This window comes from Mizuhopecten yessoensis, unplaced genomic scaffold (assembly GCF_002113885.1).
Source record: "Mizuhopecten yessoensis strain PY_sf001 unplaced genomic scaffold, ASM211388v2 scaffold7283, whole genome shotgun sequence".
NCBI lineage: Eukaryota > Metazoa > Mollusca > Bivalvia > Pectinida > Pectinidae > Mizuhopecten > Mizuhopecten yessoensis.
In genome coordinates, this window is record NW_018406970.1 from 1,795,738 (window position 1) to 1,814,964 (window position 19,227).

The following is a 19,227-nucleotide window of genomic DNA, read 5'->3' on the forward strand; positions in this document are numbered from 1 at the left end:
GGAGGGGGGGGGGCAAAATTTATTATGGTTTATAATGGCAAATGATACTTTGAATATTACATGTTAATAACTTGATTGGAATTATAACCTTGAATTGACAGTTTGATACTTTAAAATTTTGAGCCAGCCCTACCCCCAAGGGCTGTAGGGTGGGGCTCAAAGGAGTCGGTGTGCTAAAATTTCTTCATTTTCCTTGTTTAGAATCAGAGGTGCTAGTTTCAAATCCTTTTTAGTCTGAAATCTGTATGCTAGATATTGAATAAGGTGGTTTTATTGTTTTTTGTCACTTTGAATACTATTTCTGTTCATGTTAAAAACAAAATCAACTCTCTGTATAAATATATCAGGTGACCGTTAAGGCCCATGGGCCTCTTGTTCCATTAAGGATTTTCTAAGTAAATACGGTAATGAAAATTGATAATAATGTAAGTCTCCACATGGTTCATAAGTAAATGTAGTCTTACATGCTTTAAATATGATTGGTAAAAATGAAATGGTAAAAAAATATAACGTGGCCATCAGCAGGTATATATCCATCCTATGTTTTGTATGTGTAACAGAGGTCATTATTTTTTCAATGCCTCCGCTAGGAGTCGAACCCGGGACCTCTGGCTTACTAGTCTTACGCTCTACTGAATGAGCTAAAGAGAAATTCTCCCTAGCCAAGTCGGAAGGAAGTGGCTAGTATTTTACCAGGGTGACGTACTCCCCCTCCAGGAAAGACCTCACCCTGAGTTTTCCAGGAGGCATAGTGATTCCTTTGCTAGGAGTCGATCACGGGATTTCTGGCTTACTAGTCTTACGCTCTACTGAATGAGCTAAAGAGAAATTTTCCCTAGCCAAGTTGGAAGGAAGTGGCTAGTATTTTACCAGGGTGACGTACTCCCCCTCCAGGAAAGACCTCACCCTGAGTTTTCCAGGAGGCATAGTGATTCCTTTGCTAGGAGTCGATCACAGGATTTCTGGCTTACTAGTCTTATGCTCTACCGAATGAGCTAAATATAAATTCTCCCTAGCCAAGTCTGTACGTAGGAAGCTGCTAGTATTTTACCAGGGTGACATATGTATGTCAAGTGTCTTATATGTGCTATGGATCACTCAGCAGGTATCAAATGAAGAAACCTTGATGAATGCTGTTGTGAGTTATCCCTTAAGTCCATAGTTACGAATGAAGCTGAATGGTTGCAGGCAGCCATCTTTGATTTTGCATGTGACGTTACTGCTTTTTCTCAAGAACTATAGTTACTACTCGGTACTTAAGGGATCAAAATGAGACTTGACATGAATGACCCCCCTTAGCTTCATAGAACTTTGTAACTGTAACAAATTTTGATGGATCACATGTCTCGGACCACAGTTAATGCTTCAGGTTTGTTGTGCAGGAATAAAGAGCCATTTCTTAATTTTAGACTTTTTTAGATATTTTTTTTTCACGACCCCGGATGTTTCGCCTATCGATAGAAAGCGTATACACACTGTATTAATATACATGTAGAGGAAATGTCCTGGGTTGAGTGACATAAAAAACCCATAAACTTTCGTCACATCGTTGTACAGGTAAACATTAATACAAATTACTCACTCAGACTCACAATCATAGTTTGACAAAGGGACCAGTTGGTCTTGAAACGTTGCGACATGTTTATTACATACTTTTTACATTGTGAATAAAGTAAAACTTTGATAATACATATTTTCTACTTGAAGAAATAATCTTAGTGAAGATGTTTCCAATTCACATGTGAATAAAGTAAAACTTTGATAATAACTATTTCCTACTTGAAGAAATAATCTTAGTGAAGATGTTTCCAATTCACATGCGAATAAAGAAAACCTTTGATAATAACTATTTCCTACTTGAAGAAATAATCCTAATGAAGATGTTTCCAATTCACATGCGAATAAAGAAAACCTTTGATAATAACTATTTCCTACTTGAAGAAATAATCCTAATGAAGATGTTTCCAATTCACATGCGAATAAAGAAAAACTTTGATAATACATATTTCCTACTTGAAGATATAATCTTGATGAAGATGTTTCCAATTCACATGCGAATTAAGAAAAACTTTGATAATACATATTTCCTACTTGAAGATATAATCTTGATGAAGATGTTTCCAATTCACATATGAATAAAAGTAAAACTTTGATAATACATATTCCCTACTTGAAGAAATAATCTTAATGAAGAGGTTTCCAATTCACATATGAATAAAGTAAAACTTTGATAATACATATTTTCTACTTGAAGAAATAATCTTAGTGAAGATGTTTCCAATTCACATGCGAATAAAGAAAAACTTTGATAATAACTATTTCCTACTTGAAGAAATAATCCTAATGAAGATGTTTCCAATTCACATGCGAATAAAGAAAACCTTTGATAATAACTATTTCCTACTTGAAGAAATAATCCTAATGAAGATGTTTCCAATTCACATATGAATAAAGTAAAACTTTGATAATACATATTTTCTACTTGAAGAAATAATCTTAGTGAAGATGTTTCCAATTCACATGCGAATTAAGAAAAACTTTGATAATACATATTTCTACTTGAAGAAATAAGAGTCTTAATGAAGATGTTTCCAATTCACATATGAATAAAAGTAAAACTTTGATAATACATATTTCCTACTTGAAGATATAATCTTGATGAAGATGTTTCCAATTCACATATGAATAAAGTAAAACTTTGATAATACATATTTCTACTTGAAGAAGTAAGAATCTTAATGAGATGTTTCCAATTCACATGTGAATAAAGTAAAACTTTGATAATACATATTTCCTACTTGAAGATATAATCTTGATGAAGATGTTTCCAATTCACATGCTAATAAAGAAAAACTTTGATAATACATATTTCCCACTTGAAGAAATAATCTTAATGAAGAGGTTTCCAATTCACATATGAATAAAGTAAAACTTTGATAAATCTTAATGCAGATGTTTCCAATTCACATGTGAATAAAGAAAAACTTTGATAATAACTATTTCCTACTTGAAGAAATAATCTTAGTGAAGATGTTTCCAATTCACATGCGAATAAAGAAAACCTTTGATAATAACTATTTCCTACTTGAAGAAATAATCCTAATGAAGATGTTTCCAATTCACATATGAATAAAGTAAAACTTTGATAATACATATTTCTACTTGAAGAAATAAGAATCTTAATGAAGATGTTTCCAATTCACATGTGAATAAAGAAAAACTTTGATAATACATATTTCCTACTTGAAGATATAATCTTAATGAAGATGTTTCCAATTCACATGCGAATAAAGTAAAACTTTGATAATACATATTTCCTACTTGAAGAAATAATCTTAATGAAGATGTTTCCAATTCACATGTGAATAAAGTAAAACTTTGATAATACATATTTCCTACTTGAAGAAATAATCTTAATGAAGATGTTTCCAATTCACATGTGAATAAAGTAAAACTTTGATAATACATATTTCCTACTTGAAGAAATAATCTTAATGAAGATGTTTCCAATTCACATGTGAATAAAGTAAAACTTTGATAATACATATTTCCTACTTGAAGAAATAATCTTAATGAAGATGTTTCCAATTCACATGTGAATAAAGTAAAACTTTGATAATACATATTTCCTACTTGAAGAAATAATCTTAATGAAGATGTTTCCAATTCACATGTGAATAAAGTAAAACTTTGATAATACATATTTCCTATTTGAAGAAATAATCTTAATGAAGATGTTTCCAATTCACATGCGAATAAAGTAAAACTTTGATAATACATATTTCCTACTTGAAGAAATAATCTTAATGAAGATGTTTCCAATTCACATTAAAATTCAAATTACCATACAGTAAAACTCTAGTAGGACCCTTTGGTTATAAATACAGTTCAACTCTATATAGGACCCCTGGTCTTGTTAAAAAATGGGGGAGGGGGGAGGGGGCACTGGCGAAATAGACATTTCAATAATGAAAATATAAGGGAATATCTGTATTTAGGTCAATATTAGAATGTAAATATATATATTATGGGTGAATATTGCGTGTGTTTTTCACTATTGCAAAACTATAACTATTGGGGAAAACACTATTGCGATAGTTCAATTATTGTGGTATACTATCACGATAGTATTGGATACTTCAGTTACCCCAAGTTCTTTCTGTTAATTCTCTGTTTGTTTGTTGGTATATAAGGTCATTTTTGTCTTAAATATGGAAGTTAGTCGCCACGCTGTCTGCTAGCGTGTTTATCAAACGTTCCCACAACACTTGAGTATAGATCTAGAGTATACTGTAACAGTTATGTAATTCAAACACACATACGACTGAGACTAATATCTGTTAGTGACTACCGCCTTTGACTTCTTGTGTAAGTGCAGCCAAGTGCGTCGTAATGATAAAGACTGAATTATCAGTAATCGTAATCGCATGGTGTGATAATGAAAACCGTACGTAAGTGTTAGTAGTTTTTAAACTATCATTGTTTATAGCATACTTTCGACGACTTTTATCGAGTTTATGAAGTTGTCATCGATTAATCAAACAGAGAGGTGTACAATCGCAATCTATCAATAGTACGATGTATCGTTACACCACTAATATAAATAAATAAGTAAATGTACAACATTTGATATAGCACCCTATCTAGCTAACATAAGCCACTCTGAAGCGCTTTACATTACATAGATAAACAATTTTATACAGTTAGCATATATATATATTACAATTAGCATATATATATTAATCAATACAATATTGAGGAATTCACAGGAGCTGCCTTATTAGGCGCTAACTACTAGTCCTATATGCCACCTGGCTAATATATCCCTATGTGTGTATGCCTGTGTGTGTGCTGGAGATGTATTGTGTGTAAATAGGATTGATTGGCATAGTTACCATGAAGCCAGCTAAGACTTCATGAAATATGTATGTAACACATTTGCCTTCATACCAGCATGAATTGAAAAAAGGTCGTTCAATCTTTATATATTAATAAACTTACGAGTTATCTCAATAAAAATGGGATTTATTTAAGGTCTTAACAGAAAAACAATGTCAAATTATTTTTGTTATGAATTTAACATAAAATAAAATTCTGACAGTCACTATTTCTAAATCCACCTTTATACATTTATATTTTTCAGGCTCCAAAATGGGGAAGAGAAACTCCATGTTGACTCTGTTAAAATGCGACCTCTGCTGCATGTTTTCAACCAAGAATGCCTACATCTTCAAGCGCCACAAGATCCGCTGTAAGCGGGAGAGGTACACCGAGGCCCACACCCCAAATCAAAGACCAGACAAGGTGAAACTAAAACTATCAGGAGCCTCTTTATTTGCATCAGCATCAACATCTAAATTACCAAAGCTTGAACTACAAAACAGCGATCCAAGTTCTCCAGCAGACGAGTCCCTGGAATTACCCGAGGGATCAAGTGACGGTAATTTTAAGGCTGAAGAAGTACCACCTTCAGCTGATTCATCAACAGAAATCTATCGTAAAGGAAATGTTTACTGTAGAACATATCGCTGTCCCGAGTGCACCTATTGGACCAATAAATCCAAGACATTTCTGTACCATCTCATCAACACACATAACAAGAACCTCAGCATCTTTGTATGCAGCTTCTGCGAGTACTCCTGTAAGCATCGTCACAAGGTGCAGCGCCATCTCAAGTTGGTTCATCGATACAACATCCACATCGACGACGTCAAGATTGAGTACCAAAACGAAGCCTCAGCTGCCAACTTCAAGAGCAAGTCTCCAAAACTGCCTGCAGTAAGCCCTATTAAAAACATTGCTCCACTGAAGGTGAAGATCGCCCTGACGACTACGGCCGGTCGACAGGCAGCCCGCGGTAAAGATATCCTACCCGTCGGGTACGAGAACCACATAGTAGAGCTGACATCGGGAGGCAAGAAACTCTTCAAGTGCAAATACTGTTTGTTCAACAACGCTGACAAGTATCGCGTGTCGAAGCATGTGCAATGCATACACATCAATGCCAAGACCTACAAGTGTAACATCTGCGCGTTCACTACGGTGAAGAAAAAGGACTACTATACCCACAAATCGACCCACAGTGGCAAGGCTGCGTATGTGTGTGATGAGTGTGACTACACCTCAGACTTCAAGCCTAACCTGGACCGACACCGACTCAATCATACCAACAGTTACAACATCAAGTGTAAGTTCTGTACTTACTCGTGCGACCACGAAGGCACTGTCAAGCGCCATATGGCCAACAATCACACCAACAGTGCAGAAAACGTGTCCCTGATTTTCCCCGACGCCGACACCTCCGTCGAGTCGACCATTGATGAAGCTCCTCCCCATGGGTTGAAGCCTGCCGTAGCCTCACCAAACATGGGTAAAGTAAAAAGTCCAAACTCATCGGCGAATATATCAGACACTGACTTTGGTGGAGAGGGAATTCCGAGCCTTCAAACTGTGGAGGGAAGCTTCTTCTGTCCTCTCTGTGGGCTTAAGTACAAAAGGTCTTCTGACCTGAACCGCCACATGAAATTAAAGCACAAGATGACTGTGAAGCAATATCTGCGTGATGTGGACTTGTACAGGAACAGCACGCCGGTAGTCGTCTCTAACCAGGTAGAGCTGGAGGTGGAACAGCCACATGAGGAGGAGGAGGAGGAGGAGGTGGCAGGCGATGGTCCATTGGACCTGTCTGTGTCCTCAAAGGATCTGGATGAAATCATGGACAAAGACAGTCTCAAATGCTGTTACTGTACATACCAAGCTAAGTGGCCCAGCGACCTTCAACGTCACATGGTTGTGCACACAGTAGAGAAACGCTACAAGTGTCCACACTGCAACAAACAGTACAAGTATGTGGGGGACCTCAACGTCCACCTCAGGAGGGATCACAAAAAAGAACCTGGCTCTGTCAAGCATGTCAAGGTTCCCACCATTCCAAACCGCAAGTCCTCGCCGGCCATATTTAAATGTCCGTCTTGTTCGTTCACCTCTCCTTGGAAGTCGGAGGTCGACAGACACTCGAAGCTCCATAAAGGTGACAAACCCTTCTGCTGCAAGCACTGTACGTACCAGACACACTGGAAAGGCGACATTCGCAGACACATGTATAAACATCACCCAGCTGTCATGGTTGATGATGTTATACTGGATGAGGTCATCACCATCCTAGCAGATAAGTTACCGGGAAAGGACAAGGAGGTCGCAGAACCACTTGATGAAGAGAAGATGGAGGTGGAAAGCATTTCTAGTCATGACACGGACCATATGTTTGATGGCGAGGATGAAGATGAAAGTGATTCGGAATCGTCACCGATGAAGGCGTCTCCCTCAGGTTTGTTCAGGTGTAATTACTGTGACTTTGTCACCAATGCCCAATCCAAGCTCAAGGCTCACGAATCGACCCACACCAACCTGAAGCAATACATGTGTCCAGTGTGTGGGCGACGGGCCAACTGGAAGTGGGACATCAGGAAACACATCCGAAAAGACCACCACAACAGTCCGCTGGATGTGGTCAAGCTAAGCCGCCAGGAAGCTGAGGCTACCATACAGACCTATATGGACACCATGCCAGTGGTCCGACGGGAACACCACCTCAATGTTCCCGCTTCCACCGAAGAGGAACCCGGCAAACCGGGCAACAGCTTTGTCTGCAGTGCCTGCGACTTCAACTCTAGCACTCGGGTCGCTGTGAGTAGGCACATTCGAAACTCACACAGTGGCTTGAATGTAGATATCATCTGTCTGGTTGAAGAAGATGTGGACGACGAGGTCCAGATAAAAATTCCACGCATGAGTTTACCCTCTGTACATGAGCCCAGGATGTCTACTCCAATAGCAGCTGCCAACATTCCCACACGCAATCTTCCACCATTCTATATTGCTGAACAAGGAGATAAGGACAAGCCGTACAAATGTGTTGAATGTGGAAAAACTGGTAATATTAAAGCAGACATTCGAAAGCATTATCATTACAGGCATCCAAACCAACCAATCAGAATCTGGTACACTGATGAGAGCGGTACCAAGATGCTTCCGGAGGAACCACCCATACCACTTAACAACAAGAGGAAGCTGTCGGCATCCTCCATCTCCAGCATGCTGGAGCATGAAAGGACCCCCAGCAAGAATATGTCAAATACCACAGAGGCCACGCCAGAGAAAGAGGCCCTGGAGGTGTCGCACAACCGAGTGTCTGCAGCTAGCCTTATCAAGCCGTTTATGTGTGGTGACTGTGGGAAGCGCAGTGCCACGAAGGCAGATATAAAGAAACACTACAACTACATCCATCCGGGAGCAGAGGTTAAAGTGGTGTACCAAGAAAATCCAAACTCGCCTTATGATCGATTCAAGAGTAACTGTAACAGCAGTCAGACCACACCTGCCTCATCGCCTGCAAAGAGTCCTTCACCTGCCAAACGCGCATCCCATAGTTATCCAGGGGGTCTGCCAATCGCCTCAGCAGATCCAAAAGTATTCGGCTACTGTAAGCCATTCCAGTGCTCGGACTGTGGACGACGATCAAACTGGAAGTGGGACCTCAACAAACACATTAGAATGAAACATCCAGGCAGCACGACAGCCCACATGATCGCACTAACTGAGGAAGAGGCCCGAGGATCCCACGACGAGTACATGGCTCAGTTCAGCCAAACCACTCATGTTTCCAGTGCTTACAAAAAGGCCGTAAAGCTGGAGGCAGAGAAAGCTCCGGAGATAAACAACCCTCAAAGTGTACCAAGTAAGGGAGTCTACAAGCAATTCAAGTGCTCTGGGTGTCCCTACCGATCTAACTGGCGCAGTGATATCCTTCGGCACACAAAACGCAAACACGGTGGGCGCTCCAGGCTGGTCGTCATGGATACGGAGGAGGCTAAAGTTTCACTAATGGAGTACAACTATAATCCGAGGAAAAAGAGGGAAGGAGATCAAATTCCTCAGTCGAAGCATAGCAGTGGCCTGACAAACATATGGAAGTGTGGGAAATGTCCGTTCAAAAACCGTGACCGAACAGTCGTAATCAACCATCTTAGCATGCACAGTGTGAAGGCCTACAAATGTTCCATCTGTAACTATGCGACCAACTATCGCAGCTCTGCTTGTCGACACATTCGGGTCAGGCATCACAGTGAAAATTTATCCCTCTGTAGGTCTGCCATCAAATGTGTGAAACAAGGCAAGGACGGACAGGTCCTGGAGCCAGTCGAAAACGTAGAAAAGGAGGACTTCGACTGGAAGGACGCTGAACCAGACAACTTTTATGACATGTTCAAGTGTAAGCTTTGTGGGTTTCAGTCCAGCTGGCGATCCTGCGTCACCAGACATCTGCGCGAGAAACACAAGGGCGGAGGAAGCAAGGGTAAGGTGCTCAGGGTCCGAAAGTATCTCAAGGATGAACATAAATCCAACAAAGAGGTTCGCATCGCAGACCGGCGGTTCAAGTGTGAGGTGTGTCCCTATCGCACTGACAAGTCTAACCTTCTGCAGTTCCACATGAGCTGCCATACGGCCCAGCCAAATGCACAACAGGTCAAGTGTCCTTATTGCCCCTACTTTGTCGTGGCCCAGCGGCTCCTCCGTCAGCACATTAAGCTCCATGAAGGAAACGTTTATCCGGAAACCGCTACTAGTACCAAGGAGGTTGTGTTCTCGGCTCCCACAACGCCTGTCAAGTCTAATGTTGTGCCTAGCATTTCTACCACTCCGAAACGTCACCGATGTGAGAAATGTCCGTACACAAGTAACAGCAAGAACGACTACCTGTACCACAAGCAGTTCCACAAGCCCAAGGAGAACGCCGAATTCAAATGCCATTTGTGCGACTATTGGGTAACCCACAGGCGCCTGCTGAAGCAGCACATGAAGGTGCACGAGATCTACCATGCTTCACCTGCGGCCAAGAGCACCAACAGCTCGGTTCAGTCCTCACCCTGCAAGTCTGACTTCTCCGAGTCCAGCAGTATCTACGACATGGTTCAACTTGCCAACTACAAACAGAAAGTCATTGCCTCGAAGATAATGCCCAGTATTTCCCAGAAACCTCTGATGTCTCCTATGAAGATAGCTTGCTCCGTTGGTAACAAGCCAGGCTATGTGTTCAGGAACGGTGTCTACAAGAAGCTGCAGAAGTGCAAAAAGTGTCCGTACATGACTGTTCGTCTCAGGAATCTGAAGCTGCATGAGATGATGCATAATGTGCGGGTATCGAGGGCCCCCATGCTGAAATGTCCCCACTGTGACTACTACGTGGGGTCCAAGGGCTTGATTTCCCACCACCTCAAAGTGCACCAGCCCGGCTACATGGCAGATTTCTCTGACACTACCATATCAGACCTCGAGGCCATGGAGGGTGGAGGTGCCGACGAGGATGTGGATGACAAGTCGGACATTGTCGACATCCCGTACGAGAGCAAAGTTGACACACTTTACGAGATAGCCAGGTTCAAGAAATACAGCTGTGAAAAATGTCCTTACGCTAGCGCCAAGAGATCACACTATGAACACCATGTGGAGCTTCATGGCAGCAAGCAGCGATGTGGTTGTCGTTACTGTGACTACAGCGTGCCCTCACAGAACCTATTGGCCCAGCACGAGAAACTGCATAGAACTCCCAACCAGAATCTCATGGTTGCCCAGTCTTTGTCAAATCTCCTGCAGCTCCCTGAGGTCCCCGCAGATGTGGCTCTGGCCAGCGCTCTGCCGCCTCTGGACACCAAGGAATCCTTCACAGTCAATGTCACCCACGATCATCTCGAGCTGTTTGAGAACTCGTCTGAAGCAGATTCTGAACCTAAGAAGCTGTATCGGTGTGATCGATGTCCCTATGCCAATGTCAGACGTGATCACCTGCTGTCTCACCTCAAGTTCCACATGATCCGCAGTGACCTTGCCTGTCCCTACTGTGATTACACAGCGGCCAAACAACACCTACTCACTCAGCACATCAAGGTCCACTTCTCTCCCTTGCCGGAACTCTCCAACTGGCTGGCTCAGAATGGACAGATGGATCGAATGAAGCAATCCAAGGAACCAGACATCACGGAGGCCCTGTACGTGGCTCAGTTACTGCAGGGAGAAATCAAAAAGGAGGCTAGTAGGAAAAGTATGGAAGTCGAACTCTCCAAGAGTGAGGTAGTAGAGAAAATGAGTTCTGCAGAGTGTAGTTTGACAGACATTCCCTCCAGTAGTTCTGACTGTCAGATGTCAACAACAGAACCTGTAGCGGTTAATCCAGCATCAGAATCGTCGGCCAAAACTCAAATTGAAGGTGAGGCAGAAGTAAAAACTCCCACTGAAGATGAAATATCTGCTTCAGGAAAACCTGCAAGCGACGATGGCCCTGAAGCGGAGACTTCAGAGACTGAGTTACCTGGTGTAGTACCAGTCAATGGTGGCCCTATGGCAGTTGACCCTTCCTCCGAGGCTCAAGTACCTGTTGCCATCCAAACACCTGCAGTGAATGGAGTACCAGAAGCAGTCAGCCTTCCCATAGAGAACGGTGCGCCATCTGTTGAGAAGAGTCAGACAGAGTCGGGAATACTGGCCGACCCAGCCGCGGAGAGTCAGGTCGCCGAGGTTACACAGGAGGAGGTCAAGGAGCCTAGTAAAGATGACGGCTACATCTGTCAGTACTGCGACCGGGAATTCAGTGCGTCTGACCTGCTCGTCATGCATGAGATGCAGCATCTGATTGGAAACAACTTCAAGGTAAGGCATTCACAACAGTGTTAACATCTAGTCAGAACCTTGCTTAATTGATAATGTAAAGCCAAATTGTTTTACACTTGAGCAAGAGGGCAAATTAAACATTGTATGTAGATTTTAGAAGTTTTTATTTTGAAAATTCAACTACAAATTAATACTTTTTGAATTAGATGTGCCGACAAGCCTCGACCCAGATCAGAATATCTGAGTCTGATTAGTGAGCAATTTTTGTCTTAATCAAATTGTACTTGACAAACTCATAACTATATTGGCCATCAGCGCTACTCCAAGGGGGATGCTCACATGTGCTCTCATATGCTAATAGCTATGTCACTGTACAACATGCAACTTTAATGTGCATAAAAATAAATATGTATGTCAGCTGCCAAATAGAAATCCTTTAGTATATAATAAATGCTCAAATCAATTTCAAATATTTTCAAAATGTTATACAAGATTTTAACTCGGTGTGTGATGCTTATTGTGTTATGTTAATTTGATGCTGACTTTAAAACTCTGATATATTTGGTATATTTCAGGACTACATGGTGGAAGGTCATGTGAGTATAACATGTCATGTGTATTAATCACACATTAGGTAGCAGTATACAGTAGAGTATGTTGGCAATCTTTAATACTTCTTCATATGGCCAAATAAAATTAATTACTTGGTTCTCAGGCCAATTTTTTTCAAAAGAGATGCGACAGGGCGGTATATTTTTTTTTCATTTTACATAGCAAAAACGAGACGAGGGCGATTTGTTTTCATTGTGTAGTTTGTAAAATGTTCATTGTGGGCATTACCTTGTCTTTTTATAGTTGTGTAGAGACCCGTCATAGAGCAAGCCACCGTAAATCCCCCCACGATGTTCCAGACGAGAATCACGAACCCCCCATTCCTTATTTGTACCGAAATGAGCGCCATTTGTACACAAGACTAATAAGTCATAATCATTTTAACGCTTGCCTGTATATCAATCATTATCTTTATTCAAACGTTTTCGGGACTTGGGTGACTAACGAGTAAAAACGATATGCAGACCAATTTTCCGAATATTTTTAAAGACGCCGGCTGGCGCATTCACAATTTTGTTTTTATTACTTTCACGATAAAATCGGCAATGCGGTGCCCTAAAAAAAATGTGCGCGGGCCTGAGAACCAAGTTATCAATTTTTGTTGGCCTAAACTATTCTAGTGGAATGAGTACATCCACTAAGGGACATAATGAGTATACATATTACCCATACCCTGATTGCCTTTAGTATTAGTGTTAACTGGCGAAATGTCTCAATATTTTCGGACAGCTGACTTTACTGACTCAGCACACTGTGGCTTAGCGAGTTGTTTTCAGCGGTTTAGAGTCAAGACATAACGGACAATTGCGCACTTAACTTGACAAAGTAAACAGAGGTTTTCGAAAGCTCACAATACAAGTTTTCAATTACTGTTTGTGTTTAAAACAAACTGCATTAATTTCATGATTTCACATGTCTAGATAACATCAAAAACAATCTTGTTTTAATCGAAATGTTTCTGATGTACCGTATTATGTAATCTCGGAGTAGCATTCTTCTCTTAGACTTTTTATCGTAGAATTTTACAAAGTCAGTTCTTTTATTTAGTTTCAGACCAAGACTGAAAATTCAGAAGCAATGACAAATGGTGACAGCGAAAATGTTGAGGAAAAGGGCAGGATTGAAGAAGAAACGATAAAGGATGTTGTGGTCCAAAATGGAGAAGAAAAGTGTTCTCAAAACGGAGAAACGCCTGTAACGCCCGTACAAAATGGAGTGAAGGATAAAGTGACTGAGACACCAAAAGAAAGTGAGGGGTCTGGACTGGGTGAGGGAACAGACAACCATCTCATAGAGGAAAAACCGATGGAAACTGACCAGTAGTATTCTTATACACTGTAGTGTAAATTTGCAACAGTATTTATTTCAAACTGTTCATATTTTCTGTCTTCACGCCAATGAGACGGATGTGAGTGTAAATATAGTACTGGAAGCCAAGTCTTGATGCTTTGCTAGATTCATGCACCAAACACATTCAGGAATAAGGGAAACCATTGCCTTCATGTTATAAGCTTGTGCAGTGCCAATATTTTTGACAGTTTTAGCAAAATTGTGGTGCGACGCCTGTTACAATCCCGTGCTGTGAAAGTTCTCCAAACATTGAGTCTGTGGAACAGCCAACAGAGGGAACAAATCAACAGCAAGTTATGAATGCTTATTTTCAGTGATACCTCTTCAAAAGAGGATTTTAATATATGGAAAAAAATCATAGCTTTAATGCAATACTGTAGACAGGGAAATTTTCACTGCAGTTCAATTTTTGCAGGTTTTCGCCCGCTGTAATGAGGGCGAATTCGTCGTTACAGCGAACATTTGTAAACAACATATTTAATATACATAGTAATTAAATGTGAAGGGCAAATTTAACATTCGGCAAAAATCGATTTTACTGTCAAGGTGGAAAATTCTACTTGGCGAAAAATTTCTCGGTGTTCAGTATCACTTCTCACTTGTGTTGTGATAAATATTTGTGAGATGAACAAATGCTGAGGAAATTACGCGAAAAACTAAATATCTCGCGAAACCAGTGATTTACCGCCTTGGAAATAAAGAGCTTGAGCCGATGCAAATTGTGACCTGCTGTGTGGACACAGCCGTCTGTGACATTCTTGTAGTTCGTATTATTTACATGTACACTCCTCGAAGGAACTTCAATACCTGAAGTGATAGAGTTATCAACTGGCTGATGTCAAGCTCTTTGTTGACCTGAAATGCTTGAAGCATTATCAGGTTTTTCTCCCGTCAGGATGTATGAATTAAAGACTGTACAAAGCTGGACTAACATCTGTTAATTGATTGCTTGGTCTGTGAGACTGTGATGTGTGGTTGGGGATGCATGGGTTATGGTGCCTGTTTTACGATGCATGGTCTAGTCTGTTAATATGTGATTTGAATGGTGCAGTGCGTTATATTCTGTTGTTAAAAGATAAAATCTGACATGTCAAAAAATGTACAGTAATTTTACAAGGAAGCTTCAGACATGTGTTATCTTCTGTTATTGAAGACAAAATCTGACATGTTTAAAAATGTACAGTAGTTTTACAAGGAAGCTTCAGACATGTGTTATCTTCTGTTATTAAAGACAAAATCTGACATGGTCAAAAATGTACAGTAGTTTTACAAGGAAGCTTCAGACATGTGTTATCTTCTGTTATTAAAGACAAAATCTGACATGTTTAAAAATGTACCGCAAGTAATATAAGGAAGCTTCGGAAATTGACCGCTGACCGGTTCAGGTCAAAACTAGTGATCTAAAGTGTGTGTTGGATACAATGTAATTTGGGGCCTTATCATTATACAGTTCATGTTGTTGCTTATACAACTCAGTATCTTATACATTTTTTTAGAAAAAAACTTCAGAAACACTAATTACACAGGAGGTATTATTAAACAATCCTATTTTATTGATTTGGGTGGTGCAAATGACTTGTCCAGGCTATTAATGTAGAACGGATTATTTACGTGGGCTTAATTTTTTTTTTGCAATTTTGTCCAAAATTAGAAAGTTAAACTCACATGTTATCTGTGAATATCTGTGACTTGCAAAAAAAACAGTGATTTTATATTTAGTATTTATGAGAGTTATGATAATTTGCCCTTTTTTTCAATCAGTGCAAAAAATAACTTTGGAATATTATAATTGTTAAAATACAGTATACAGTTACAAGTTTTCATAAAATATATTTGTATACAGTACTGTAGAACTACATATTTCAGACAATTTTGAATCATAAATAGCTGAAGTGAAACTCGAGAGGCCATGCTTACAATTGAAAACTTCATTTTGATTTAATTTCAAACGTTAATTCAAATTTAATTTAAAAAGTTTAGTTAGATTTTATTTCAAAAGTTTATGTAGATTGAATTTCAAAAGTTTATGTAGATTGAATTTTAAAAGTTCATTTTGATTTTATTTCAAAAGTTCATTTAGATTTACCCTGGTAATTTTTAGTTAAAAATAATTGATAAAAGTGAGCGTTACAGGATAAGGTGACTTCATCCTCTGGATGTCTTGATTGTAACAAAGTCAGGATATTGATTTACATCAGGTGTATTTATTTCCTAGTTGTAATTATCACCATAGTATTATTTATAGGCTAAGCCTCTCATGGCGTAGTACCTGCAATCTCGTAAACATAGTGTTGTATAACAGCATAAATAATACATATAGTGACTTTGATATTATAGTACAGTTGCCTGCCATATTAACTTGACAATGAGGCTATTAAATGAGGCCAAGCAGAATTGAATGTGTGGTCTCAGGATCAGGGGAAATTGGAGCAAGGTTTCCTGGCATGGGTATTTAACAATTAAGAGGTTTTAGTTAAACTTGGACATATATATGGTTTAGAGGAAATACGGATTCGGAACAGACGAATGGTTTTAGTTTTGACTCGATTTGTAAAGGTAATCCTGATTTTTACAAATGCTCTGTAAAATAATCTACAATGAGTAGGGTAGGGTAGGGTAGACATCTATGTAGGGTAGCTAGAGGTTACCGGAAACAGTTATTTTTTTTAAGGCCTTTACTACCTAACAATGAATTTATCACATATACAGTGTTAAAAATTCTTAAGAACCAAGTGTGTAAATGTGAAAGACGTTTGATTTTTGATATGTGGCGGGTGATAACACTCATTGTTTCAATACGATGATGTCACAAAGTTACAGCACAGACAACTAAGGTGGTGTTTTCCTCAGAAATTTTATGACTAATTATTTACTAGATATGTAACTTTGCCGACCATAGTCAAGCAAATTATAAAAGCAATGAATCTTAAAAATTGTTTCCAAATCCATCTGACTTATTAAATATATTGAATCATTTTGGTATGTATAATAAAGGCGAAGTTTGTTTTGAACACAAACAGGAATTGAAAACTTATTTTGCGAGCTTTCGAAAACGTCTGTTTCCTTTAATTTGTCAAGCAATGAGTGTAAATGCAAACAGACGTTTTCGAAAGCTCGCAAAATATGTTTTTAATTCCTGTTTGTGTTCAAAACAAACTTAGCCTTTATATTAAATCATGTTTCTTAAAATGATTGAAACAAGTTTGAGATTTTGTATGTGTCATAGAACTTTATATTAACCCTTTCACCCCTATGTAACTTTAGTTGATTCTACCATGCATTGATCTGGATGAGTCCATTATGGTCTACAGTGGTGAAAGGGTTAAGAATACCCGCACCACTGCCAAACAATGAAACTACATTCGGAACTTATTTTCTGGCATTACTGTAGCTTTGATAAAACAATTTTGAACAGAAAAATATACCTTGCAGGTCTTTTATGAAAACGTTATGGAGATGAAATAATAAAAATATAATCAACAGGCGTGTTCTGAGTGTAAAATATTTTGCAGGGCCAGACCGCGATTCAAACCCTTGACAAAAGAACTGTACGAGCCCAAATGGGCTACAGTTATGTCCAAACAGAAGTTAAAGGGAGGTAACTGTATATAGAGGGCAGTGCAGTGGGTCAGGAATCCTTAAGTGAAATGGGTTGTTCGTTGCCAAATTGTACTAGACATAACTTGGTATCTGATCACATTGTTGTACAATGGTATATAGTAAATTATTGATGTGAATGTGATAATGTGTGGTTTTAAGGTTGGAGTGTGTAACAGAAAAAATGTATGTTAGGATGTGTATTATATTTTTGTCACTGAAAAAATCTGCTCTCGAAAGCATTAAACACGTCATGTATCTGAGTGGTGTAAATATTGTGGACTCAGACTTACCATATAGCTTTATATTTAACTCATTCACCCCTGAAATTTCACACTGAACTATTCCAACCTTTGAATTGGAAGAGTTCAAATGTGTCTTCAGGGGTGAATGAGTTAATGAAAGTATGTGGTCCAATGAATTCCGCATATGATATTGAAAGAGCATTTTTATGAAAATGGAAAACAGACATGTCCTCCCGACGTCAAAGTCTCGAGTCAACAGAAGAAAATTGATACCGGCTCAGTTTCAAAATGGAAAAAAAATAGAATAATGTTATTTTACTTACAGTATACGCATGTACCAAGCTCTTTTTACTCGAATTATTGTTGCATTTCCTTTATCTAGGAGAAATAAGACAATACCAATGAAGTTACTATAATTTATTTACTTTTTGCTATACCTAAGTGTAGGAGATGCCAAATTTTACCAGCAGTGTACTGTCTGAAGAAGGTGGAGAGAAAAAAGGCACACTTATTGAATTTTCATCAAATTAATATTTATTATTCAGCAAAGTTTTTTTTCCATCTTTATAGGATCCTGGTTTGTAGATTTCTTTGAGCAGTATAGCTTGCTTAGTAGTGAGCAGAGCTTATCAACAGAAAAAATAAGTGAAAACTAGTGTACTAGTTTACTTTTTGACTGTTATCAAATGCTTAATGTGAATATATGTTTGAAATTTTGATAATTTTGGTTTTGACATTATTTGATACTTATGAAATTTTGTTTGACTGTAATGACTGCAAGTACAGTTAATTTTCAAATGATGAAGTCACAAAGACTGTTTCTTTGGTGTGCATTGGCAGTGTGAAATTGTAATGTCGCATCAGTTTTTTGATGAAAAACAAGTTCAGTTGTTTGTGATATCGGATCGAGTCTCCTTAATTACGCATGAAAATTGTAAAACAATTATCATAGTTCTTATAAATGTGAAACAAGAAAATAAGGCAGAAAAAGTCATGTAGTGTTGTTGTTATACACAGTGACCTACGTACATTGATTGTGCACTTACCTGCATTTTAATTTTGTCCTCACCCGCTTTTATATTTTGAAAACATCATGATCTGAAAAAATATTAGAGTTTATATTCTGTAATCTGGTTCAATTAATTTTCGTAAACATTTTATTTATTTTTTTAAGTTAACTTGCTTTAATTTTCATGTAATGAGATGTTGAATGAAGTAATAAAAAATGACTTTCAAGAATATCTACATGTAGATCAATTGGGAAAATATTTTAATTTGTAAAAGACTTTTTTTGTGGATTAACTCATTCACCCCTGAAATTTCATAATTGACTATTCCAACCTTTGAATTGGAAGAGTTCACATGTGTCTTCAGGGGTGAATGAGTTAAGGAACACAGATTCTGATGCTTACTGTTTCTTTTGATGTTATCAGTAAGTTTAATAAATTTCATAAATTAACTAAGTTTTGTCATACGACAAGATTGCTTGGAACATGATCATTTTGGGTGTTTCCCCGATTTTTACTGCTGTTTCTTTTCCTGGAGAAATTAAGCATGTTGTTGAAAAAAAAAAAAACTTTTAGTTTAGAATCATGTGATCATCAAGATTTATATTCATTAACACAATATTGTATAACATTAAATTTAAAAGTATCAACACAAAAACATCATTAGAAGTAGCGTAGTGGATAAGCTCCCAATGTAGTCTGGGGTTTTCCTTTTGGTTTAGTAAATAGATAATCAACTCAAAGTCTGTAAA

At 38.6% G+C, this 19,227-nt stretch overlaps 1 protein-coding gene across 1 annotated transcript in view; it reads left to right on the forward strand.

Annotated features, from left to right (window-relative positions):
- Positions 1 to 15,629, forward strand: part of LOC110453388 — a 22,114-nt gene extending 6,485 nt beyond the window's left edge. The window contains exons 2-4 of the mRNA XM_021502312.1: positions 5,144 to 11,703; positions 12,240 to 12,260; positions 13,324 to 15,629. Coding sequence (XP_021357987.1) covers positions 5,152 to 11,703; positions 12,240 to 12,260; positions 13,324 to 13,599 — 6,849 coding nt within the window. The 5' untranslated portion in view covers positions 5,144 to 5,151 and the 3' untranslated portion in view covers positions 13,600 to 15,629. The remainder of the gene's footprint in view (positions 1 to 5,143; positions 11,704 to 12,239; positions 12,261 to 13,323) is intronic.
- The last annotated feature ends 3,598 nt before the right edge of the window (positions 15,630 to 19,227 follow it).